The sequence below is a fragment of the Triticum urartu genome, chromosome 2, assembly GCF_003073215.2.
Source record: "Triticum urartu cultivar G1812 chromosome 2, Tu2.1, whole genome shotgun sequence".
In the NCBI taxonomy this organism is placed as follows: Eukaryota; Viridiplantae; Streptophyta; class Magnoliopsida; order Poales; family Poaceae; genus Triticum; species Triticum urartu.
Window position 1 is genome coordinate 182,094,864 of NC_053023.1, and position 25,151 is coordinate 182,120,014.

Consider the following 25,151-nt stretch of genomic DNA (forward strand, 5'->3'; position numbering starts at 1 on the left):
TTTGAGCATATATAACGCAGACCAGAAGCTCCGGTACATAACAGACGGTTAAAGCATGCTACTAATGTAAGAGAGGTCAAGATGAACCAAACCTAACATGATAGGAGCCCGTGCAAGAGTTTCACCAAAGAACTAGCCATGTAAAGGGGTGTGTGAAAGTTACTATCCACTTGTCATAACCATGAGTTGATTTCAAGATCTTATAGGTTTCAGCCTACCTCAACTTATTTGGGACTAAAGAATGTTGTTGTTGTCGTTGTAATCTTAATACTACATGGCACAACGGTATTCCTACCGGCCCCGTGGTGCTACTACTACCCGTTTCCGATCATGTTCACCGCAGAACTGCAGATATGCTGTCATTTGACATTTTACATGTTGGGGCAGATGAATCAACAGGAGTGCATCTTTGAATCAATGGATCAACCAAATGAGTTGAACTTCGCTTTTCCAGTAGCTACTTACACATGGCACATACTCCCTCCGTTTCAAAATAGATAACCCAACTTTATACTAAAGTTAGTACAAAGTTGAGTCATCTATTTTAAAACAGAGGGAGTAATGCCTAAGCGAATGGCGCAATTCTTTGGATGCGAGACCATGCATTCCAACGTTGCTACATTACCCTAACTCGCTTGCAGCTTGAACTGCCAGCGTCTCTCACCCCTTTGCTTGTCACTGCATACGGTGTTGAAGCTACAGGAAGTGAAGGGGACTTGTCCAGGTATGCACACCGCTCGTTCCCTTTCCAGTATAGAATCAGTCGATTTGTGCACGAGTGGGACCAGCTGTCACCTGCATAACAGCATTGCATTGTGTTCATTTCCTGAGTCGATCAGCCTCAGAACCAGCAACAGGTTTGTACATAAATTAGAAGTTCCGCTACACTCTTACTACCCAATTCATGGAATATTCAGAGATGGAACATTAAGCTTTTGCAGAACCATAGAGATGTCCAAACACTCATATATTAATATTATCATTGCCTTACTGTCAGCAATTCCACTGGAAAAATTATTTTGCGAGCTAACATCTAACCCCTTCGGAGATGCTGTCGACCATTAGAACGGAACATTTTTTAGCAACTCATCAACACAGAAAATAGTGTAATTTTTGGAGAAATGGCCAGAAGCTACAAGCTACTTGCAGTTCTTCTTTAAAGAGAAACCCAAATAAGCAGCAGAATCAATCACTCTAGGAAATGTCACTACAAATGTATTTTGAAGAAATGGGCAGAAGCTACAAGCTACTTGTCGTTCTTGTTTAAAGAGAAACCCAAATAAGAAGCAGAATCAATCAAGCTAATGAAGTTTTCCTTTATAAGCAATAATTGCGCACCTCATATACAATTGTGTGTTACAATATTTGGATAATTTCGTTTAAGGAAAAGAATGTCATGTAAATTAATAATACTACCTTTAGTCACAAAATGTTAAAGTTTTGGACATCGAAATTGTCTTCAAAACACAATTTCGTCAGCTAATTATATTGTAATGTTAATTTCTTTGACCGGAGATAGCAAACTCTTGCATTAGTTTGAATGTATAACAAACAAATGTAATGTTGACAAAATAACATCACGTAGGAAATAGTGTTGTTGATTTCAGAAGTTTTCTTTAGAAAACAATTAAAATCATGGGCATCTGTAAATGATTGGAAGGCAAAATTAAGGGTCATAGTTACATAGATAGGAACTAACCTAGAGCAAGAGTTAACTGAAATGATCCTTCTGTAAATTTAGTAGTTACTTGGTTCAACAAGACAACCTGCTCAAAGAAATATGACATAAGTCTGTTAGCCTCATTGAGTAGGGTAGTTCTTAACTTACACATCATCATTGAGTTGTTTCTAGAGAAAATTCCATATATACCAATGAAAATCTGGTCAGTTCTGCATATGTCACTAAAAAAATCCCAATTCCAATTAGAACACCCAAATTTTATGGCAGTTCCAAATATCTACTGTCAATAGACTGGGTGTTGGCCATCAGATTTTTGCCACATCGACAAAGATACCTTTACTAATGTTTCTTTTCATGTGCCTGCTTCTCTCCCGAACTCTCTACTACCAAAAGGTGACAAATATTTTCTGCCATATAATACAAAAACATGACTACATACACATCTACTACTACATCTATCAGTGGCATATGAAGAAGTTGGCACAAAGGGCAACATCGTCTTCTCAGCAGACACTTCACAGTCAACTAACAGTCAACTAGCGATTGTGGCATATTTGGAACTGGCTCAAATTTTGAGTGGTACATTTGGAGCCAGGATTTTTTTGAGTGGCATATCGGGAACTGACCAAATTCTCAGTAGTATATATGGAATTTTCACTTGTTATTACTGTAACGAATAAAAGAATGGAACCGGATAAAACAACGTAGTACAAACAGATCAGATAACGAAGGCAAGTAATCAGAAATAGATGGGCTGTTGTCAAAGCATGCAAGAAACAGCTATATACTCCCTCCGTTCCTAAATATAAGTCTTTGTAGAGATTTCACTATGGACCACATACGGATGTATCTAGATGCATTTTAGAGTATAGATTCACTCATTTTGCTCCGTATGTGGTCCATAGTGGAATCTCTCCAAAGACTTATATTTAGGAACGGAGGGAGTAGTGGTATTAAAGCAGGTCATACCCGGGACAGCAGCAGAGTTCCACCCCAAAATGTATTTTTTTGACGACAAGGGGCAGGCCCTCTGCCAATTTCATATAGATAGGGGGGAATACAAAAGTGTACAGAAGATATTTACAAAACCAAAAAGGCCCTAAGAATTAATGCCGTTTGCCTAGCCAACCCCAACTGGACAAGGCCCTCCCTGACAAGGTAAGGAACATCCAACACTAGCAAAGAGACATTCTCAAAAAGCCTCCGGCTCCTCTCCTTGCACACATGCCACAACACATAAATGAGCACCTTGCCAAAATGCCTCTGCCCCGACGAGTCAAAAGCCTCAATATTTTTGTTCCACCAGTCCTCGAGCGTGGAAAAAACCGGGGCCGAGCTGGGTATGATCGAGGACCAGCCAGCAACGATACCCAAAATGTGTGTTCCTTCATAATGCTACTCCCTTCTAGTGTAGTGTCAAAAAATGTCTTACATTATGGGACGGAGGGAGTAACATTTATGTGCATAGAAAAAATCCATTTACTAGTACTACCTCAGTAATAAGAATAGAGCCCAGTTAATTTATAGGAACTGCTATATGGTTTCTCAACTCAACTAGCACAATTTTTCATAGTTTATCCATAATCTGAATTTTAATACGCAAGGCGGATATGGGCTATAAATCGGCACCTAGAATACAAGTATACAATTTCACAACAGGAACATTAGCTTGAAATTACCAATACATATGCCTAGCAGAAGACCATGGGGGACAGAAGGCATAATGACATGACAAATCTTGCAGAAGTTGAAAAGTTCAAACAATATCACAACCAATGATAATCCACCATGGTTCTGCATAATAACATGACAAATCTGTCTACAAAACTAATACACCCCTGATAACAGTTTCCGCATCAATGTCAAGACGGTTTGTGAAACTTACCGCCAAGTTATATGACTTTGAAATCTTCATCAACTTCAATGATAATCCACTGAGCACTCTAGTCCTCAGAGCCAGATCATCGAAATCTTGTCGAAAGTGGAAAGTAACACTATCAATAATAACTATTCTCACCTGTAAAGCATAGAAAAATAATGGTTATTAGGTAACACTCAACCAATTCTGGTAGACACTGCTAAGAAGGGAAGGGTGGAAAAATAATTTCTGCAAACATACAACTGCCAGAAAACTCATCTTGAGGCAAAATAGAGGTGAAGGACAAAACATTGAACATAATTCAGGTGATTAAACCTGAAGACTCAGTTGTTCAAGAATATTACATCTTTATGTTCTCTGAGGAATTTCTCCAGATAGTTTATCACCGCAATCTGTTCAGTGTAGCTGCATATTCGGAAGTAGTAGATTCCTGCCAGGAAACTCTCAGGCTGCAGATTTTCTTGGCCAGATGACGACTTGTCATGGTGGCATGGAAAATACTCCATTATGTCACTGATACACCCTTCAGCAATTTGATAGACGCGTTCAACCATGAAACTGCCCTCTGTATCTGTTAAAATGAAATGAAATATTGTTAATAGTTTCTCAAAAGACACACGACACAATTGCTTTCTGTGAAACCACTATACCAATATAAATTGCTTTGCCGCCAAGGCCACCATAGTCCACGGGAATTTGTACGTTGATTGCTAGCTGAATCCTACAAAAGCTGGCACTTAGTATGGTAATTTTCTTCTGAAATTGCATTGGATCAATAGTAGGTGCACATACCCCAGTTGAGTTTTACCAATTCCTGGAACCCCACCTGAATAAATCTAGTAGTTGATTAGTCTAGTCACCACAGATACATCAACGGGCATACTGTTTTACATAACAAACTCAACAGAGAAAAATGAAAGCCCTTATGAGATGTTCATGCACAAGTGATAAAAAGAGTAGAACAAAGACTCGCTAACTTCATCCTGCAAAAGAAAAAGACTCACTAACTTCATACAATTAATCACAACAGTAGAATAAGTTAACAGCACTATTGCTAGAAGACAGGAAACCAAGAAACAAGCTATAGAAACAGAGCTAAAGGATAAACAGACTAAAAGTTGCCCACTTGATTATATGGTTAACCAAGAAGTCCAATGCATTCCTTCAGCAAGAAAGATGTTAAAAAGGCGCACCTATCTCAGTAACTTCTTTACAATGAATCCCTCCACCAAGTATGCCGTTCAAGTCACCAGAGCCAGTAGTGATGTGTTTCTGTGATTGCTCCTCAGACAGCATATCCCATGCATTTTGGGCTCCTGCAACGTATTGAATGAATGAGATGCAGTACTATTACAATTCATTGTTATATCGAGGATATATAAAACGTGAAAAAAATCAAGAGCAACAGGTACAACGGCTCGCAAAGCTACTGAATCGTGTGGCACTGTTGACACCAGATTTTGGCATGGTCACGAATCCGGGTTCATATGCAAAAGTTAGAGGCAACACTTCGCGGGCCGGCCCTGAGTGAGAAAGTATTCAGCCTTTGCCAGCTGAATGAAACCTTGCCGGGGTAAAACCTTGCCGATGTGAGGGCTTGCCGGCGTGGAAAGCTTGCCGGCGGAGGAGCTTGCCGGCGTGGAAAGCTTGCCGGCGGAGAAGCTTGCCGGTGTGAAACCTTGCCGGGGGGAAAAGCTTGCCGGGCGAAGACCTTGCCGGGGCTGAAAAGCTTGCCGGGAAAGAGCTTGCTGGGTGGAAACTGTCAAGGCCAATCCGACCAGAAGCTGAAGGTGGGCTCAAATGATTATCTAGATGGACTCGGATGAAGAAGTGTTCAACATGAAAGTTATTCATAACGTCGAAACGGTCAACTTTGCTTTTGGAGTCATCATCATCCGACGTAGTATACGACCTGCAGAGACGCTACAAGAGTCGGATGGTCCAGTCAGCTACATGACCGAGTCCGACTCGAAATTAAAGATGACCCCGTGGAGTATTCAAGATGGCCTTATTTAGAAAAGTGATCAACATACGGATTGTTGGCCTCATCGAAGCGTACAAAATTGATATTTGAACCGTCTCCATCGGAAGTCATATGCAGATTCCACGGCCCGCGCAAGGAGCAAGACAGAAGATTGGATCAGATTCGGGCTGAATCCAAGTGGGACCAGAACTAGGACTCTAGGTCGTGAATTGATGTAATTTTCTTGTAAGGAAAGCCTAGATGAATCGTTTGCTTGTACGGGAAGTCCAGCCGCCTCTTATATATGTTGGGGGTGACGGCCGATTGAACAACACACAATCGAACAAATCAATATACTACTTTTTCATCTACGTTTTATCTCTCTACCGTTTTTCTCTCTCGTTCTTCGCTGTTCTTCGTGTTTGAGAGCTGCGAATCCTGAGGCTCTAGGGGCGAGCGAATCGACCTAGGGCAGCCCATAGCCGCCGCAATCCCTGACGGGGTCCCTCCCGGGTGCGCGGGGTTTCGGGTCTGCAAAAGCGCCCGCCGACTGTCTTGCGTATCGCGCTGTCGGTCGGGTCTCCTTCGACGTGAGCTGCGGTGCATCACCCCCGGCGTCGAGGGTACACGTGACGTGTTCGTGTGCCAACACACTTTTTGGCGACTCCGCTGGGGATCGAAGATCAATCGTCATCATCCACCATGTCTGATATTCCCAAGCCATCTGAGGTAGACGCCGATAACATCATTAAGCCCAGTCTTGATGAGATATCGGCCGATCATCGCCAAGTTTATGAGGAGTACAAGAAGGCGCGCGAGGAGAAGGACTTGCAGGAGTTCCTTGCAAAGTTCAACAAGGATCGCCAAGGCAACATCACTCCGATTGAAGAAATCAAGTTCCCTCCTCTTCAAGCCGAGCAGGTTAAACCCTCTGTAAGTACTGCCTTTTCTCCTGAGCAATGGGCTGAGATTGAAAGTCGTATTGCTGATGGTAACAATCTAGTCTACCAAACTTTCATAGAAAATACTAATGCTCAGAAGAATACGTCTCAATCGTCTAGTGGTAATGATGGTGTAGCTGCTAGTGTGCAAAACCCTAATCTGGCTTTACCTATTGCATCGGCGCCTCCCGTGCCGATGGCTTATTATCCTACCCAAACAAATCAGATTGTGACTGCACCCATCAACCCTATTATGAGCATGCCAGGTTCGGTGGCAACGCCGAACCAAACCCTACCTACAGCTGCAACCACTCGACCACTACCGAATTATGGGTCGACATACATGCCACAATTCTTACCTACAGCTAGTAACCCTACTCCTCCTATGCCACTGCCACAAGCTTCATCGTCCACTATGGATGATGGTCTAGCTAATCTTAGAGAGGAGATGGCTAAGATGCTTCGAGAGAATTTTGAGTTGAGTTACCTCGGAATCGGATTTACCAAAAGCCGTACCCCGAGTACTTTGATGCCATCCAGTGCCCTCCAGGATATAAAATTCCAGATTTTGTTAAGTTTAATGGAGAAGGCACAAAAACCACATGGGAGCATGTTAGTCAATATTTAGCACAATTAGGTGAGGCAGGCTCATTGAATGAATTGAAAGTGCGTTTATTTCCTTTATCATTAACTAGTACCGCATTTTCATGGTTTTCTTCTTTACCACATGGTTCCATTCGGGTTTGGTCGCAGCTAGAGCAGAAGTTTCATGATCACTTTTATAGCGACGACAATGAGCTTAAGTTGTCACATCTAACATCGGTTAAACAGAAGCATGATGAATCGGTCTCCGATTACGTCAAGAGATTCAGAGAAACAAAAAACCGGTGTTTTAGTTTGGTGATAACCGAGAGGGACTTGGCGGACCTGGTGCTGAGTGGTTTAAGAACTCCCATTAGAGAAAAGCTAGAAGGCTATGAGTTCTTAAATATCAACCAAGTCTTACAAAGGGCTTTGGCTCAGGAAAGCCGAAGCAAAGACCTCAAAGAAGTGCATAGATACAAAGCCGATCATCCAAAGATGAATATGGTGGAATATGATAGTGATCACTCGGACGATGAGAGTGATGTTTTTTCTACTGAATTTGTTTGGCCATCTAAAGCCAAACCCTTTACTTGCAATGATCTGAAACCGATTCATAAGAATCGTGATGAGGAGATGAAGTTTACTTTTAACATTGCTAAGTGTGATAGAATATTTGATGCTTTGCTGCAGGCTAAGATTATTAGAATATCTCATACATTACCGCCGTTTGAAGAGCTGAAACGGCGCGCTTATTGCAAGTATCATAATTCTTTTCTCATGCTACTAATGATTGCAGTGTTTTTCGACGACAGATACAATCGGCCATTAATGACGGACGATTGAACTTTTCCGAGATGCGAGTTGATAAACAACCTTTTCCAATGAATACCATGGATTTGGAGGGGAAGAAGCTACTCATTCGGCCAGAAGTAGCCGAATCTGCTAATAAAACTAATGTCATTATTGGTGAGCCCAGGAAAGACAAGGAGGGCAACAAGGTCTTGGGGAGACATGTTGTGCTTGATAAGCAGCCCGATGGCAAGGAAGTGATCAATGTCACCATCAAGAATCCTACACTCGGAGGGCAACCGCAAGTGCAAGAAAATACTCGAGTTAAATTTGTCAAACCCAAGAGTCCAGAAGTTGGCAAGTGGAAGAGGAATGAGGCAAAAGTGCAGCGCAAGAAAATCAAGCCAACTTTTGATATGTTGTTGTCCAAGTATGCCAATCATGCGGCCGGTTCTAGCTCTAACCGGTCATCAAATTGGAAGCGCTCAAGGTCACCTCCTCAGGAAGAATTTCAGCATCATGCAAGGCCATATGGGTCGTGGGCGCCAGGACCATGGATGCCGCCACCCCCCTATGTGCCATACTACATGGGGGACTTCAATGGAGGATGGAGGCAGCCCCCAATGGCCCCTTATGCTTTTCATCTAGGTTGGGCAGAACCAAGGAGGCCCGTTTGTGAGAGACTTTCTTATCCCACACGAGGCCGTTTGAACAATGGTGTCAATCGGCCAGTGCAAGATAATCAAAAAAGGGTCGGCAAGCAAGAATGGCGTGTTAAATCGCCAAGTGCTGCAATGGTCGAGTCAAGCAAAGGCAAGGAAAAAACCGATACCGACTCACTCATCTTGGGCTCCGAAACATTCGCCATACAACAGCCGATTATGCATAACGATCCGACTGAGCCGATACTTGCTATCGCGCCAAAGTACTTGGCTAATGACCTTGAAGGAAACACCAGCCAAGTAAAGATGAGAGATCCTAAATACACTCAGCCAAAGTGGTGTCCTCCAGGGCTGACAAAAACACAAAAAAGGAAACTACAGATGTTAAGGAGTCAAGAGATGACAAAACAAGAAGCCGAGAAGCAAAGGGATAAGTTGTTCAATGACACTCGGCCCATGGTGCCTACAAAACAAGTGTGGAGGCCTAAGCAAATACAAGATGCAGTTGCTTCTACACCTATCACAGCAGCACCTGCGCCACCAAAGGAGGACGATGCGACAGCTATTACATCGTCTGCGACACTTCTTATTTCTCCTTCACTTAGACAAATTTCAGAATCGGTGGATGCACTTGAAGAAGAGGATGATATGTTGGACTATGAGTCTACGCCGGTTCATGAAGTTATGGATATCAATATGGTATATTACTTACCTGCTGAGTTTCGTGCTGTCAATGAGGAAGGGGAGGTGGCTCAGCTGGATTTTGGCCCTAAAAATGCAATATTCGAGAAGCCAAAAGACCCAGTAACGCATCTGAAACCGTTGTATCTCGGAGGTCATATCAATGGATCACCGCTCACTCGGATGCTTGTTGATGGTGGTGCTGTGGTGAATCTTATGCCGTATTCGGTCTTCAAAAAATTGGGGCTGCATGATGAAGAGTTGATAAAGACCAACATAGTGCTCAATGGATTTGAAGGCAAAGAGAAAACTGAAGCCAAAGGTGTGATGTATGTGGAGCTCACGGTGGGAAGTAAAACTTTGGCTACCGCATTCTTTGTCGCTGAGGTGCAAGGTAACTACAATGTCATACTAGGCCGTGATTGGGTTCATGCAAACCAGTGCGTGCCATCCACTATGCACCAGTTTTTGATCCAGTGGGTTGATGATGAAGTGGAAGTCATTCATGCGGATAACTCGGCCTGTGTTGCTTTGGCCGAGGCATCGGTGGATTGGCAACACCCAAATGCTACTTGCTTGACGGGACGTGACTTGTCAGAATTCGATTTTCTCAGCGCAACCAAGAATGGTTTCGTGCCCGTCTCTTTAAAGCCGACTGAATGCAATCGGTCAAGGTATGATATGTTTAAATGGATCCTAACTCAGAGTGGTTACAAAAGCGACTTGTAGAATATCGGTCCAATGAGAACGGTATGTATGAATCCATAAAAGAGTTAGATGATATGGATAAATTAGGACAAGGTTTTACATCGGCTGATCCATTAGAAGAGATAGATATAGGAGATGGTTCAACTCCTAGGCCGACATTTGTAAATGCAAATTTAAGAGCCGATCATAAAGCTACGTTGATCGAGCTGTTGAAAGAATATGTCTGTTGCTTTGCGTGGGAATATCATGAGATGCCAGGTTTAAGCCGAGAGCTAGTGGAGCATCGGTTACCTATAAAGGCTGGTTTTAGACCATATAAACAATCGGCCAGAAAGTTTAATCCAAAAACATATGACCGGATCAAGGAAGAGATCGGTCGTTTGCTTAAAGCTAATTTTATTAGACCTTGCAGGTATGCCGAGTGGATTTCTAACATTGTCCCAGTGGAAAAGAAAGGATCCGGCAAGTTGAGGGTGTGCATTGACTTTAGAGATCTGAATAGGGCTACACCCAAAGATGAGTATCCCATGCCAATAGCCGATATGCTTATTAATGATGCTTCTGGACATAAAGTTATTAGCTTTCTAGATGGTAATGCCGAATACAATCAGATTTTTATGGCCGAAGAGGACATGTCCAAGACAGCTTTTCGTTGCCCTGGTTTTCTTGGTTTATTCGAGTGGACAGTGATGACATTCGGATTAAAGAATGCTGGCGCCACATATCAAAGGGCTATGAATTTGATTTTTCATGATTTACTCGGTGTCATACTTGAAGTTTATATTGATGATATTGTTGTCAAATCGGATGTTTTTGAATACCACTTGGCCGATTTGCGTTTAGCTTTTGAAAGAATGAAAAAGTATGGACTAAAGATGAATCCTTTGCAGTGTGCATTCGGTGTGTCGGCTGGTAAGTTTTTGGGTTTCATTATCCATGAAGATGGCATAGAGATTGATCCCAAAAAGATAGAGGCCATACAGAAAGTGGAAGCTCCAAGATGCAAGAGAGATATGCAAAAGTTCCTTGGCAAGGTGGTTCATAGCTAATTTGTCAGGGAAGGTTGATGCGTTTACTCCTATCCTTCGGTTAAAGAATGATGCTGATTTCACTTGGGGGGCAAAACAGCAAGAAGCATTTGATATGATCAAGAATTATTTATGCACTTCTCCGGTGATGAAAGCACCCAAGCATAGGGAACCCTTCAGGCTTTACATTGCAGCAGAAGAAGTTATTGGTGCTGTTTTGACTCAAGAAACCGAGGGAAAAGAGCATGCTATTACATATTTGAGCAGACGCTTGTTGGGCGCCGAGACAAGGTATACATTTATTGAGGAACTATGTCTATGCTTATATTATGCTTGCACAAAATTGAGACATTATTTAGTGCCGAGTGCTTGTATAGTAGCTTGTCAAACCGATGTCATTAAATACATGTTGCATAGGCCAATTCTTAGTGGTAGAATTGGCAAGTGGGCTTATGCTTTGATTGAATATGATTTGGCTTATGAATCTCTAAAATCCATGAAAGGCCAAATCGTTGCTAAATTTATTGTTGAACATCGGATTGATGACAAGTATGACATTGATATAAACCTTGTCTCATTACTACCGTGGAGATTATATTTTGATGGTTCAGTTTGTAGCAATGGCCAAGGTGTTGGTATTGTTTACATATCTCCTCATGGTGCTGTTTTTGAAGCCTCATGCCGCTTAGAATATTTTTGCACAAATAATCAAGCCGAATATGAAGCATTGTTATTTGGTTTAGAGATGTTGCTTACTATAGGTGTTACACATATTGAGGCTTATGGTGATTCGTTACTAGTGGTGCAGCAAATATCCAAAGTCTTTCAGTGTTTGGACGAATCACTTAATGTTTATCTTAATAAATGTCTAGATATAATTTCTAATTTGGATTGTTTTAGCATTGCTCATATATCTAGACATGACAATTGGAAAGCAAATGAGTTGGCACAATAGGCATCCGGCTACCATGTTGATCATGGCGTGTTTCATATTTCTGAAAAGCCGATGTCTAGTCTTGCCGACGTAGGGGAGGCCGAACCGAAGCCCACCGTTTCCGCCATTAATGAAATATTCAATGCAGGAGAAAGTCAAGACTGGAGGAAACCCATTGTTGATTATTTGTGTGATCCTAGTAGAAGGGTGGACAGGGCTGTTCGGCGGATGGCTTTCAAGTATACAATGAGAGATGATGATCTCTATCGCCGAACGGTTGATGATGTTTTTCTAAAGTGCTTGGACGAGGACCAAGCGAGAGTTGCTATGGGGGAGGTCCATGAAGGTATTTGTGGCACTCATCAATCAGCTCCCAAGATGAAATGGTTGCTACAACGTGCTGGATTTTATTGGCCGACTATGATTAATGATTGCTTCAGATATTACAAAGGGTGTGAAGCTTGTCAAAAATTTGGTGATATTCAGTTGGCTCCTGCTGCTATGTTACATCCCATTATCAAGCCGTGGCCTTTCAGAGGATGGGGTTTAGACTTTATTGGACAAATTCATCCGTCTTCCTCAAAGGGGCATCGGTTCGTATTGGTGGCAACCGATTATTTCACTAAATGGTCTGAAGCAGTACCTCTCAAGAACATGACACATACGGAGGTGATTAAATTCATAACCGAGCACATTATTCATAGATTCGGCATTCCCCAAACATTGACTACAGATCAAGGCTCCTCTTTCATGTCACACCAAGTTAGAGAATTTGTCGAATCTTATAACATAAAATTGCTCAATTCGTCTCCATATTATGCCCAAGCCAATGGACAAGCTGAGTCTAGCAATAAAATTTTAATCAAGCTCATCAAGAGGAAGATTGAGGATAATCCAAGGAGATGGCATGAGTTGTTGTCTGAAGCTTTGTGGGCACATAGGATCTCAAGACATGGTGCTACAAAGGTGACTCCATATGAGCTAGTATACGGTCAAGAGGCTGTTTTACCGATGGAAGTGAATTTGAATGCTTTGAGAATAGCCAAACAAAATGATTTATCGGTAGTAGACTTTTAGAACTTGATGATGGACAATATTGATGAGATTGCCGATAAACGTTTGGCTGCTTTGAAGGCCGTAGAGAGGGACAAGTTGAGGGTAGCAAGGGCTTACAATAAGAAGGTTAAGTTGAAGAATTTTCAAGTTGGCGATCTCGTCTGGAAAGTAATTCTCCCGATTGGTTCAAGGGACAGAAAATTCGGGAAGTGGTCTCCAAGTTGGGAAGGTCCTTTTAGAATTGCAAGAATAGTTCCCGGAAACTCTTATTTGGTGGAATCCGTACAAGGGGCACTGTTACCTCGAGCTCTCAACGGCAAGTACTTGAAGAAATACCACCCAAGTGTGTGGCAAGAAGCCTAAGTGGGCAATGGCTGATATATGACTATCGCCCTTAGCACAGACATGGCCGATACCTGATTATCGTCCTGAGGAAAATAAATGGCCGATGGAGTGTTGACATCGTCCTTAGAACAAACACAATATAAGTTATTTTTCGACAAAGTTTGTCGAAAAACAGGGGGGCATGTGTTGACACCAGATTTTGGCATGGTCACGAATCCGGGTTCGTATGCAAAAGTTAGAGGCAACACTTCGCGGGCCGGCCCTGAGTAAGAAAGTATTCGGCCTTCGCCGGCTGAATGAAACCTTGCCGGGGTAAAACCTTGCCGATGTGAGGGCTTGCCGGCGTGGAAAGCTTGTCGGCGGAGGAGCTTGCCGGCGTGGAAAGCTTGCCGGCGGAGAAGCTTGCCGGTGTGAAACCTTGCCGGGGAGGAAAGCTTGCCGGGGGGAAAAGCTTGCCGGGCGAAGACCTTGCCGGGGCTGAAAAGCTTGCCAGGAAAGAGCTTGCTGGGTGGAAACTGTCAAGGCCAAACCGACCAGAAGCTGAAGATGGGCTCAAATGATTATCTAGATGGACTCGGATGAAGAAGTGTTCAACATTAAAGTTATTCGTAACGTCGAAACGGTCAACTTTGCTTTTGGAGTCATCATCATCCGACGTAGTATACGACCTGCAGAGACGCTACAAGAGTCGGATGGTCCAGTCAGCTACATGGCCGAGTCCGACTCGAAATTAAAGATGATCCCGTGGAGTATTCAAGATGGCCTTATTTGGAAAAGTGATCAACATACGGATTGTTGGCCTCATCGAAGCGTACAAAATTGATATTTGAACCGTCTCCATCGGAAGTCATATGCAGATTCCACGGCCCGCGCAAGGAGCAAGACAGAAGATTGAATCAGATTCGGGCTGAATCCAAGTGGGACCAGAACTAGGACTCTAGGTCGTGAATTGATGTAATTTTCTTGTAAGGAAAGCCTAGATGAATCGTTTGCTTGTACGGGAAGTCCAGCCGCCTCTTATATATGTTGGGGGTGACGGCCGATTGAACAACACACAATCGAACAAATCAATATACTACTTTTTCATCTACGTTTTATCTCTCCACCGTTTTTCTCTCTCGTTCTTCGCTGTTCTTCGTGTTTGAGAGCTGCGAATCCCGAGGCTCTAGGGGCGAGCGAATCGACCTAGGGCAGCCCATAGCCGCCGCAATCCCTGACGGGGTCCCTCCCGGGTGCGCGGGGTTTCGGGTCTGCAAAAGCGCCCGCCGACTGTCTTGTGTATCGCGCTGTCGGTCGGGTCTCCTTCGACGTGAGCTGCGGTGCATCACCCCCGGCGTCGAGGGTACACGTGACGTGTTCGTGTGTCAACAGGCACATTGGCAGCAGGACATATCAAAGTTCAGATAATGACCACAGATATGCAGAAGGGCATCTAAATGACCACAACTAGGACATGAATACCGATTACATAAAATATCTCATTATCATAGCTTCACAATTACCTTACTCGAGTCCAAAAGGGGAAATAAATTGGCCGAGCATAACAAAACAGGATGAACAGAATTATAACACATTTTACAAGCAATAGCCAAGAAACGGCATCGTACAAGGAGTCAAGGAGTATGTTTCTCTGAGAATGCCTCTAGGATCTTTCGCTCCATTGAACTTGTTTGCACCCTCAATGAACTTGAGAATATCGACAGCCTCCTGGATCTCATAGTTCATATCTGTACAAGTACAACAGGAGAGGATGCAGATGGTGTGCGGCTGTGCATAGGCACACCAAAAAAATTGTGGGTTCAAGTAATCACTGGGTGACTGGAAGCTCGTAACTCAACCAATGTCCAAGACTACGGGTGGAGAGTGGAGACAGCAGGGGCATGTGATGTCATGATGACGTAGAACCCTAGAACAAGACGGGCAATCATAGCAACACGCTTGAGAGGCAGAGGGGTTTGAGGCGTAAAGTCTAAAACAGTGACACTATGGGGGGGGGGGGGGGGGGGGGGCAGCTCTTGGGATGGTGGAGAGCAAAAGTCATTATGGAGGAGATAAATTTTCAGGGTGTTAAGTACAGGGTATGTGAATGGGCAGAAAACAAACTATTATGTGCATGTCCGTCCAGATACAAAGGGTCTCTTTATAACTAACATATATAAAAGGAAGTCAAGAGTCTGAAATTTTCATTAGGGGTCCGTTTGAGTGTCAAAACTCAACTCTGTAAACGATCTGGAGAATTAAAGAGGAAAATTCAATTCAGCCCAAGATGGAGATGAGCTGTAATTCCAATTTCCATGGAATATGTGTCAAAATGGAAATTGGTAATTGAACAGTTAATACATACTTTTGACGATTGCAACACCAGTACTCAGACAATTTTAGCAAAAAAATAATCAGAAATTTTGGTACAAGCATGACATGAGGAACAACATTGTAATTATCATCTGCTCCAGGTGATGACAATGGCCAACACGACAAGATCACTGCCAGAACAAGAAAACATGGGGATTTACAAACTATGCATCCCATTACATAAACTTGGCCTTTTTTGCTAGTGAAACTTGGGGTATGTTTGGTTCATGCGATAGCATGCCCTACCAAATTTTGCCGCTAGCCAAAAAATTGGCTAGAGATTCCTTGGTCCTTTGTTGGCTGAAAACTTGGCAAGATTTGTGAAGAGAATGTGAGGAGAGTTGGCAATACTCCATAGGCAACCAAAATATTTTTAACCAACCAAGTGAATGCCAAAGTATCATGGGCTGACAGCAATTTAGTAGGGTCAATTGGGGCACCAACCAAAAATACCCTTTGTTTGCAACTCCAAATTACTTGGAAAAGGCCTTGTGCATCCAAGAAGGGAATTAGGGGTTTAAAAGGCTGCACAGATTCTACGGTTTCAAGGAGAAAATGAGCAGAAGGTGAATACGAGCAGCACAAGCAACAGGGTGCCACGGGAGGGGAGAGGATGAGAATGGGCGCTAGGTTTAGTTTGTCTTACTTTAAGATATTTACATGAGTTGCCTTATATGCTTGAGCTTCTCATTTCCTAACTTGCTTCACAACAAATTAAAACAAGCCAGAAACTACTTTAAAGGAGACGCACCAAGTTAGCTGCAGATAGCATAAGAAATGCACAAAAGGATGACAGCGCCTAACTACAGAAACCACTGCCTCATGTTCCATAGAAAAGAACAACAGAAGCAGAGAACAATGCTCACCCCTCAGTTCAAAGACAGCACCACGACCAGTGTTTGTTATCATCTCAGATCCAGGAAGCACCAACAAACATACTGGTACTGTTATCCTTCAGAGCAGGATACCATACCTCCAGTAAAGATCAGCTACATATATCAACTAAAAGCCGGCATTTCCCCACATATGTTGCCAGCATCAACAGCAACCCTACAGCAAAAAAAACTAGACAAATCCAACAGAAGACACAAACCTTACAACGTGATTCCCAGGAACTTGCGCACAGGCATGGTAATCCCTACGCATCAAACAGAGAGAGAATGACGACACAAACCCTAGAACCACTAGAACCCGAATCAACCAGTTACACATCAAATCAGGCGCATCCCGCATCCTTTCCTCACGGGCCCAAGAGAAACCCCCGTTTCCCGCTGCTAAAACCGAGCGCACAAACGCCTCCTACCAGCTGCGTGCAGAATCAAATCGAGCGGAATCAACATGGGCGGAGATACCTTGGAGGAGCAGCTTCTGCGCGGTCTCGTTGGGAGCCATGTCGCGTCCGCGGAGCGCGGCGTAGGCCTCCTCGTCGGTGTGTCTGTTGGTTCGTAGATGCAGGAAAATTCAGTAGCTATTAAGCACTTTCCACGCACCAGAAGCTATCAAGCAAATTCATTTGATCCGCGCACCATATGTACTGACCTGCGATGATGTCGGAGGCGCGGGTGGCGCGGACGGATGTGCCGGCGACGATTAGAGGACGCGGACGGGCGGCGCAGACGGAGGGGCGGCGCGGGCAGACGGCGTGGACGGAGGGGCGGCGCTGGCCGGCGGCGCGGACGGTGCTGGCGAGTGCGGCGAATCGCGGCGGCGCGAGCGAGGACTGGGCGGCGCCAGCGGTGGCAGAGGAGTCAGGAGAATTTGTTTTATTTTATTTTTATTTTATTTTAGAGCTTCCGGCTCCCTTGATGTAACGATGTGCGCACTGCCGCCGGGAAAGAAGAGGGAAGCGGAGGCGGGAAGGAGAGACTTTTAGAGCATCTCCAGACGCGTCTCAAGAAGGCCTCCAGACGATTTTTCGGTCGTCAACGTTAAAAAATCAGCCAGTCACGTTTTCAAGGGCTCAGTTTTCGCCGACTCGAGTCGAAATTGGCGTCGGCGGACCCAACCTAAATCCGGCACGCTGGGGTTGCTCGAGGGCGTCGGACGAATCGTTTTTGACGCGAAGAGCCGCAGGCAACCGCGTTCGCCGTTTCGTCGTCCTCATCGCCTCGTTTCCCGCGGCAAATCAATGTCAAAGCTGCGCGCGCTGCCGCGCCGGTCAGCCTTCACGGGCGGCGCAGTGAAGGCCGGGCGACGCGCGTCCCCTCGCCCGCCACGCCACCACGTCACGCGTAACGCGCCGGTCAAGCCTACCACGCGGCGCCTCCGCCTATATAAGCCGACCACCAGCGCGCCGGAGACACGCACAGATACTCCACCGCCGACGCGCCCATTTCTCCCCCCTTCCTCCTCTCGCCGTCTCCAGTTCAGAAGAATGGTCGAGCGCTTCCCAGGCGATGGCGCGGCGGCGAATGGCTTTGGGCGCCGCCATCTTCACGAGGACGAGGCTCGCCTTTTTTTCGAGGCCGAGTACCGGTTCCGCCGGACATGCGGGTGCCCGGGGCTTGGAGGATCAGCGTCGGCGGCGTGCCGGTGCCACCACCACCCACCGGGGCGGCGCGGCGTGCGGAGATCGCACGTATCCGCGCGTCCCTGCCGCAGGCGGCGAGGGAGGGGCCACACTACGTCCCCGACAGCCCGTTCTGGGAGCCCTACTTCCGTCGTCGTCACGCCGAGCAGCTTGAGGCCACGAACGGCGTCGTGCCCTCTAGCAGGCTCAACTCCGAGGGCCGGCGCCGGTGGTGGGGTGTGCCCGGCCGCACGTTGGAGGCCGTCCTCGAGTACATCGAGGGCGGCAACACGCCGCGCCTCGAGTACCCCGCTCCCCCATCCTTCTCACGTCGCCGTGGGAGCTCCTGGACGCCGAGGCGCATGGAGCGGCCCGGGGCGTCCTCCTCCTCGTCCGGACGCTCATCGGGCTCTCCCTGCCTCCGCCCCGTCAAGCCGGAGCCCCAGGACATGCCTGTCAGCGCGCGCACCCGCAGCTCCAGCGTCCGCATCGGCGACTCCACCCCCCCCTTCGGCCGCTTCGTCCTCGTCGAGCCCAAGCCGGAGCCCGGCCTCCCCGCGGAGTACGAGGAAATAGCCCGGCGCGGCTTCTCCGACGAGGACGCCCTGCAGTGGGCGCGGGACGACTACCTCCACAACGAGATGGTCCGACAGCGCCGGGCCCTGGAAGAGATCGCCGTCCGCAAGCGTGGGCGCGAGGACGAGCACGACATCGTGGTCCTCGACAGCGACGACGACGAGGACGCCCCCGGACCGTCCAACCCGCCACACCAACTGGGGGAGGAATGCAGCAGGGACGGCGGCGGCGGAGGCGGGGCCGCCGCCGACGGCGGCTGCGACTACACGCGGTTCTACCGCCTCCTCGGCATATAGAACTGCAAAGGCGGGCGGCGGGCGGCGGGGAGCGGCGAGGTAGACGGCGAGAAGCGGCGATGGAAACGGCGGGGGCAACCCGTAGTAGTTTTTTCTTTTTTTTAAAATATGTTTAAATTTGAACGAACTCGTCAATGTTTGCGTTAAATTTAAGCCATGTTTACGTCGTATTTAACTTTTTCAAAAAAACGTGGGCGTCGCGACTGAGGAGCATCACGCCCCCAGTGCGCGGTTTAACGCCGGTGTGTCCCAGGGGGCGATTTTTAGCCCCTCCTGAAGGACCAACGGCTGAAGATGCTCTTATCATTTTGGCAGAGTTTTTTCGGGAATAAGATATCATTTTATTGATATAGAGCAGAAAAAGAATTACAGAGGGCTTATTCTTTAGTCCAGGCTGGCGACAAAAGGAAAGCAAAGTGGGCATCGAAAGGGGTTGCCCAGCCCGAAATTAGTTTCAGGTTACACGAATTATGCGATCGATAAGGCGGGAAGGAGAGAAATTTATCATTTTGGCAGAGTTTTTCAGGGAGCAAGTCCAACCGACTGACTGACTCGTCCAAAAATAAATAACGGAAATGCTAACTGGGACCGTCAGCTGTGGGCGATTTCAGAGCAACCCCCAATCTGTCGTCGGTTTCGTTTACGCACGTCAGGTTTTATTTTGTTGTGTGATAAATGCTAGCGAACGTATTAGAGAATCAAAACACTCAGCGCAACACAGTGGCTGGTGTCGTGCCTCCATTTCTCAGCCGATGGCATTTTTTAGGAAAAATTTACATGGTAGTCTGTAAAAAAATAAACTACTTCATATGGCATTCTTAAATTAAGAGATGAAAATTTTTATTAGTAAGAGATGTCATTTTTTCTAATAACATGACATTTTTTATATAAAATGAACTAAATGGGCCTTTGGTGTCAATGGGGGGTTGCCCCATGAAGAAAATATGTTCTAGAGGCAATAATAAAATTGTTATTTATATTTCCTTATATCATGATAAATGTTTATTATTCATGCTAGAATTGTATTAGCCGGAAACTTAGTACATGTGTGCATACATAGACAAACAGAGTGTCACTAGTATGCCTCTACTTGACTAGTTCGTTGATCAAAAATGGTTAAGTTTCCTAGCCATGGACAAAGAGTTGTCATTTGATAAACGGGATCACATCATTAGAGAATGATGTAATTGACTTGACCCATCCGTTAGTTTAGCACGATGATCGTTTAGTTTATTGATATTGTTTTCTCCATAACTTATACATGTTCATATGACTATGAGATCATGCAACTCCAAATACCGGAGGAACACTTAGTGTGCTATCAAACGTCACAACGTAATTGGATGACTATAAAGATGCTCTACAGGTGTCTCCGATGGTGTTTGTTGAGTTGACATAGATCGAGATTATGATTTGTCACTCCGAGTATCGGAGAGGTATCTCTGGCCCCTCTCGGTAATGCACATCACTATAAGCCTTGCAAGCAATGTGACTAATGGGTTAGTTGCGAGATGATGCATTATGGAACGAGTAAAGAGACTTGCCGGTAATGAGATTGAACTAGGTATTGAGATACTGACGATCGAATCTCGGACAAGTAACATACCGATGACAAAGGGAACAACGTATGTTGTTATGCGGTTTGACCGATAAGGATCTTCGTAGAATATGTGGGAGCCAATATGAACATCCAGGTTCCGCTATTGACTGGAGATGTGTCTCGGTCATGTCTACATAGTTCTCGAACCCGTAGGGTCCGCACGCTTAACATTCGGTGACGATCGGTATTATGAGTTTATGTGTTTTGATGTACCGAATGTAGTTCGGAGTCCCGGATATGATCACGGATATGACGAGGAGTCTCGAAATGGTCGAGACATAAAGATTGATATATTAGACGACTATATTTGGACACTGAAAATGTTCCGGGTGATTTCGGAGAAAACCGGAGTGCCGGAGGGTTACCGGACCCCCCCCCCCCCGGGAAAGATTGGGCCTACATGGGCCATAGGGAAGAGGGGAGGCAGCCCACAAGGGGCAGCCGCACCCCCTCCCTATAGAGAGTTCGAATTGGACTAGGGAGGGGGGCGCCCCCCTTCCTTCTCCTCTTCCTCTCCTTTCCATCTTTCCCCTTCTCCTCCTAGTAGGACTAGGAAAGGAGGAATCCTACTCCTACTAGGAGGAGGATTCCTCCTCCCTTGGCGCGCCCCTAGGGTCGGCCGGCCTCCCCCTTGCTCCTTTATATATGGGGGCAGGGGGCACCCTAGGACACACAAGTTGATTGCTTTTAGCCGTGTGCGGTGCCCCCCTTCACCATAATCCACCTCGGTCAGGCGCGGGCGCCGATCCTGACGAGGCGCCGCTTGCCTGAGGCCCTGCTTGGCCCAACTGCTTCTTCTTCTTGGGGGCGGCCTCAGGAGGGCACTCGTCCTGACTGTCGGGGTCGTCGATTGCTGCAGTTTGGAAGGCACACTCGAGGGAGCACATCGCGTCTCTTTCTTCGCGATGGGACTGTGATGATTCCGCCGCTTCCCGACATCTTGAGGACGTTGTAGCCGTGATGAGTCACCGCCATGAACTTGACCAGGGCTGGGTACCCGAGGATGGCACTATATGGCAGGTGGATGTAGGCGACGTCGAAGTCGATGAGTTCAGTGCGGTAGTTGTTGCGTTCTCTGAAGGTAACGGGGAGGTGGACCTGCCCGATCGGGGTAGTAGAGCCATTGGTCACTCCTGAGAAAGGCTTGGTAGGCTGAAGCTAGTCATATGGCACTTGTAGGTTGTCGAACGTGTCGATGGAGAGGACATTGAGCCCCGCACCGCCGTCGATGAGGGTCTTGGTAACTTGCACATTGCTGATGACTGTCAAACAGAGCATTGGGAGGACGCTTGCAGTAGTCGCGCACTTGAGCTGATCTGCCGAACTGAACATGATGGGGCACCTGGACCATCTAAGCGGGCGTGTGGCCTCGAGCTTGGGGAGAACTGCATTCACTTCATGGGAAAATTGCTTGAAGATACGCTGCGAGGCTGGGGCTTGAGCTCCACCCAAGATGCAGGCGATAGCGCGCGGGTCCTAGAAGCCCCCAGCCCCTCGTCTTGATGGTGGTCATCATTCCTTCTGGGTGGTGGCGGTAGTGGAGGAAGGCCTACGTTGCCTTGAGGACGAGCCTCACGAGGCTGGTCCCTCCAGTGTAACGCCCCAAGACCGGAGCTTCAGATGCCTTCCAGGGTTTCCGGGTGTCGTCGTGTGATTTGTTTGGTTCGTTGCATTTCATCTTTACATCATGTGCATTGCATCATGTCATCATGCCATCATGTCATTTCTTTTCTTAACTCAACTAAATAAATGGCATGGATCTTTGATTCATTTAAACCGAGGGAATTCACGTGGAGATTTCTCTTTATAACATATCCTCCCAATATTTTAGGGAGCTATGATAAATAATCCATTCTTATGGAATCACCTAAAACACACTTGCAAAATTTCTCCATGCCTTTGTTATCTCGCTTCTTGACCTCGAACTTTGTCCATAAATTCTTTCGTCATTTTTCGGAGCTCCACCAAAAATCTGAACATTTTTGGACCTTCCTTTTACCAAGTCCCAGTTCAAACCCATTTGAATTAAATTCAAATGAATTTGAATTTATATCTTCCAATCTTCGCCTTTTCTAATTTTCTCGGACCGAGCATATTTTTGGGAGTCCAAGAAAATTAACCACATGCCCAAATTCTTCCTCTAACCTTCTCTTCTCTCTTTTTCTTTCTCTTGTTTTTCTCTGTTTTGTAAAGAGAAGAATTAAGAGGTAGAGAGAGAGCCCAGCCTGGCCATTTGGGCCTCCAGCAGCCCCGTCCCACCAGTGGCCCAAGGCCCAGCCGGCCCCTGTCTATCTAACCCTAGCCTCGACCCACATCTCCCTCGCGCACCCTCTCTCTCGTTCCCTCGCGCCGCCACAGACCACTCACTCGATCCCCTCACGCTCCTCTATCCTCTCGCGTGCCTCCCTCTCCTACGCGGTCGCCCGCCGCAGCGCCGAACCGCCGTCCTCGGCTACCCCATTCCCGCGCGCGCCATGGCGCCCTCTAGCTGCGTCGTGCCCGTCGTCTGCCGTTGCCTGGCCCGTTCGCCCGTCTCCTCGCGCGACCACAACGCCTCACCGGACCCGAGGAGCACCGCCGTCTCCTGCAGTCGCCGGCGCCCACAGCTCCTCGCCGGACCCGGTCCCCGCGCCCTCCTCCCTCACCTGCGGCCTACTACCTCGCCTCCTCAACCCGAGCTGGCCCGGATCCGGCCATCTTCGACACCTTGGGTCGCTGGCCATGGACGCCTCTGCTCCATCGCCGGACGGCTGCTTCTCCGTGCGCCTCTGTTCGTCGTCGTTGTCACCGCGAGCCCGTGCCCGCTTCTTGCCGCTGCTCATGCACCGCCCGGCCTTGCTGCTGACCAGAGGCCTTTTTAGCTCGCATTGTTTTGGATCGACAAGGACGAGTACCACAACTACAGCCGGTGCGTGTTTTTTTTGTCAAGTCCGACTACAACAAACGACTACGCGACGAGACGCCAAGTACCACTACGGCCGGAGACCTCGGACCCATCAAGTACCCTTTGGATGTGCCAAGTTCCACGACGACCCAAGTACCGCGAGAACATTTGTACCTCTACCGTCGCCATGGATCCGACAAGTACCCCTACAACAAGTGTACCTCTACCGTCGTCTTCGGAATTGCTAAGAACGTCAAGCACCCCTTCGAGATGATGAGACCGACAAGTTCAAATGACCCCAAGTACCTCTTCGAAAACGAGACGTATACCGCTATCATCGCAAGAATCGAGACCGACAAGTCCGAAGATGCAAGTGCCACTCCGAACCATGTACGACGACCGTCGCCGAAGACCCGTGTAATGCAAACATCAAGTTCAACTACCGTTGCGTGAACCGCTACTTCCCACGACGACCCCGTGAACAACTACTTCCCCTTTGACACGTGTACCCCTACCGCCGAACTCGATCCGTTCCGATAATGCACGCTTCGAAGGTATAACCTCGAGACGACGTCCGTGAACGAATGCTTGCGATGTTTGAGATGCTCGTGTTTGCACCGTGTCCAATTTGTCACTCGTTCCCTTGTCGCCAACTCGTGGGACACCCGAAATCCGGGATCACCCCACCATCTTTAGCATGTTCCGAACATCCGCTCCCGTCACTTTTCCTTTTGCACCGGTATCTCCGTGAGCTACCGGAACCGTTATCGTTGCCGTGGCACTCCCTTTCTTTCCACCACGGTGACAAATGCTTCTTAATGCTCTTGTCAACTTTTAATAAAATTTGCATAAACTTGCACATGTCATCCGCATCATGTTAACAACATCAAGAATGTTTAATTTGTTGTTTGCATTAATTTGGTAAATGCATATGGGGATTTACCGGATTTGTTGTTTGTTATATCCGGCCCCATTTAAATTGTTTAGATAGTATAGTTTTGTTATGCTTCACCTCTTGCCATGTTAATCAACATTTAATTTTGTTGGGTACTTAAACGAGATCGAACTAAATAACTTGTTGTGGTGTTTCGTCAATGTGCAACTCGTTGCATATTGATCTCCACTTAATTTGTAGAATTGCTTGTGCACTTTGCCATGCCATGCCTCTTTAAACCGGACATGCATCATACTTGATTGTGCATCATGCCATGTTTATGTGATGGTTGTTTATTATCTTTGTTTGCTTCTTTCTGGTGTGCTTCTTCGGGTTAGTTCTGATAACGCTGCGTTTGTGAGGATTCGTTCGTCTACGTCCGTTTGTCTTCTTCATGGACTCGTTCTTCTTCCTTGCGGGATGTCAGGCAAGATGACCATACCCTTGAAATCACTTCTATCTTTGCTTGCTAGTTGCTCGCTCTTTTGCTATGCCTATGCTGCGATACGTACCACTTGTTATCATGCCTCCCATATTGTTAAGCCAAGCCTCTAACCCACCTTGTCCTAGCAAACCGTTGTTTGGCTATGTTACCGCTTTGCTCAGCCCCTCTTATAGCGTTGTTAGTTGCAGGTGAAGATTGGAGTTTGTTCCATGTTGGAACATGGATATTTTGTTGGGATATCACAATATCTCTTATTTAATTAATGCATCTATATACTTGGTAAAGGGTGGAAGGCTCGGCCTT

The 25,151-nt window shown here is 46.5% G+C and overlaps 1 protein-coding gene across 2 annotated transcripts; it reads right to left on the reverse strand.

The window, feature by feature from the left end:
* Nucleotides 1-388: 388 nt before the first annotated feature.
* LOC125536645 (DNA repair protein RAD51 homolog 3) lies at nt 389-17,440 on the reverse strand. 2 transcript variants are annotated; one of them, XM_048699899.1, is made up of 9 exons: nt 17,144-17,440; nt 16,957-17,039; nt 4,754-4,876; nt 4,353-4,386; nt 4,211-4,281; nt 3,905-4,131; nt 3,567-3,698; nt 1,700-1,766; nt 389-795 (listed from the first exon to the last, which is right to left on the reverse strand). In XM_048699899.1, the coding sequence occupies exons 2-9, from the start codon at nt 16,994-16,996 to the stop codon at nt 617-619; spliced, it is 873 nt and encodes a 290-aa protein (XP_048555856.1). In that variant the 5' UTR covers nt 16,997-17,039; nt 17,144-17,440; the 3' UTR covers nt 389-616. The 2 variants fall into 2 exon arrangements, with proteins under 2 accessions (XP_048555856.1, XP_048555855.1); XM_048699898.1 differs by lacking the exons at nt 16,957-17,039; nt 17,144-17,440 and adding an exon at nt 5,594-5,663.
* Between the last annotated feature and the right edge of the window lie 7,711 nt (nt 17,441-25,151).

What these genes read in the sequence shown, in the direction of transcription:
- LOC125536645 (XM_048699898.1), bottom strand. Translation starts at nt 5,645, where the DNA reads ATGGAGACGGTTCAAATATCAATTTTGTACGCTTCGATGAGGCCAACA. An exon ending in TCCTCAGAGAACATAAAGAT is followed by an intron (nt 3,699 to 3,904) that starts GTAATATTCTTG and finishes TATGCTTTACAG; the next exon opens with GTGAGAATAGTTATTATTGA. An exon ending in TCAGTTAACTCTTGCTCTAG is followed by an intron (nt 796 to 1,699) that starts GTTAGTTCCTAT and finishes GCTGTTATGCAG; the next exon opens with GTGACAGCTGGTCCCACTCG.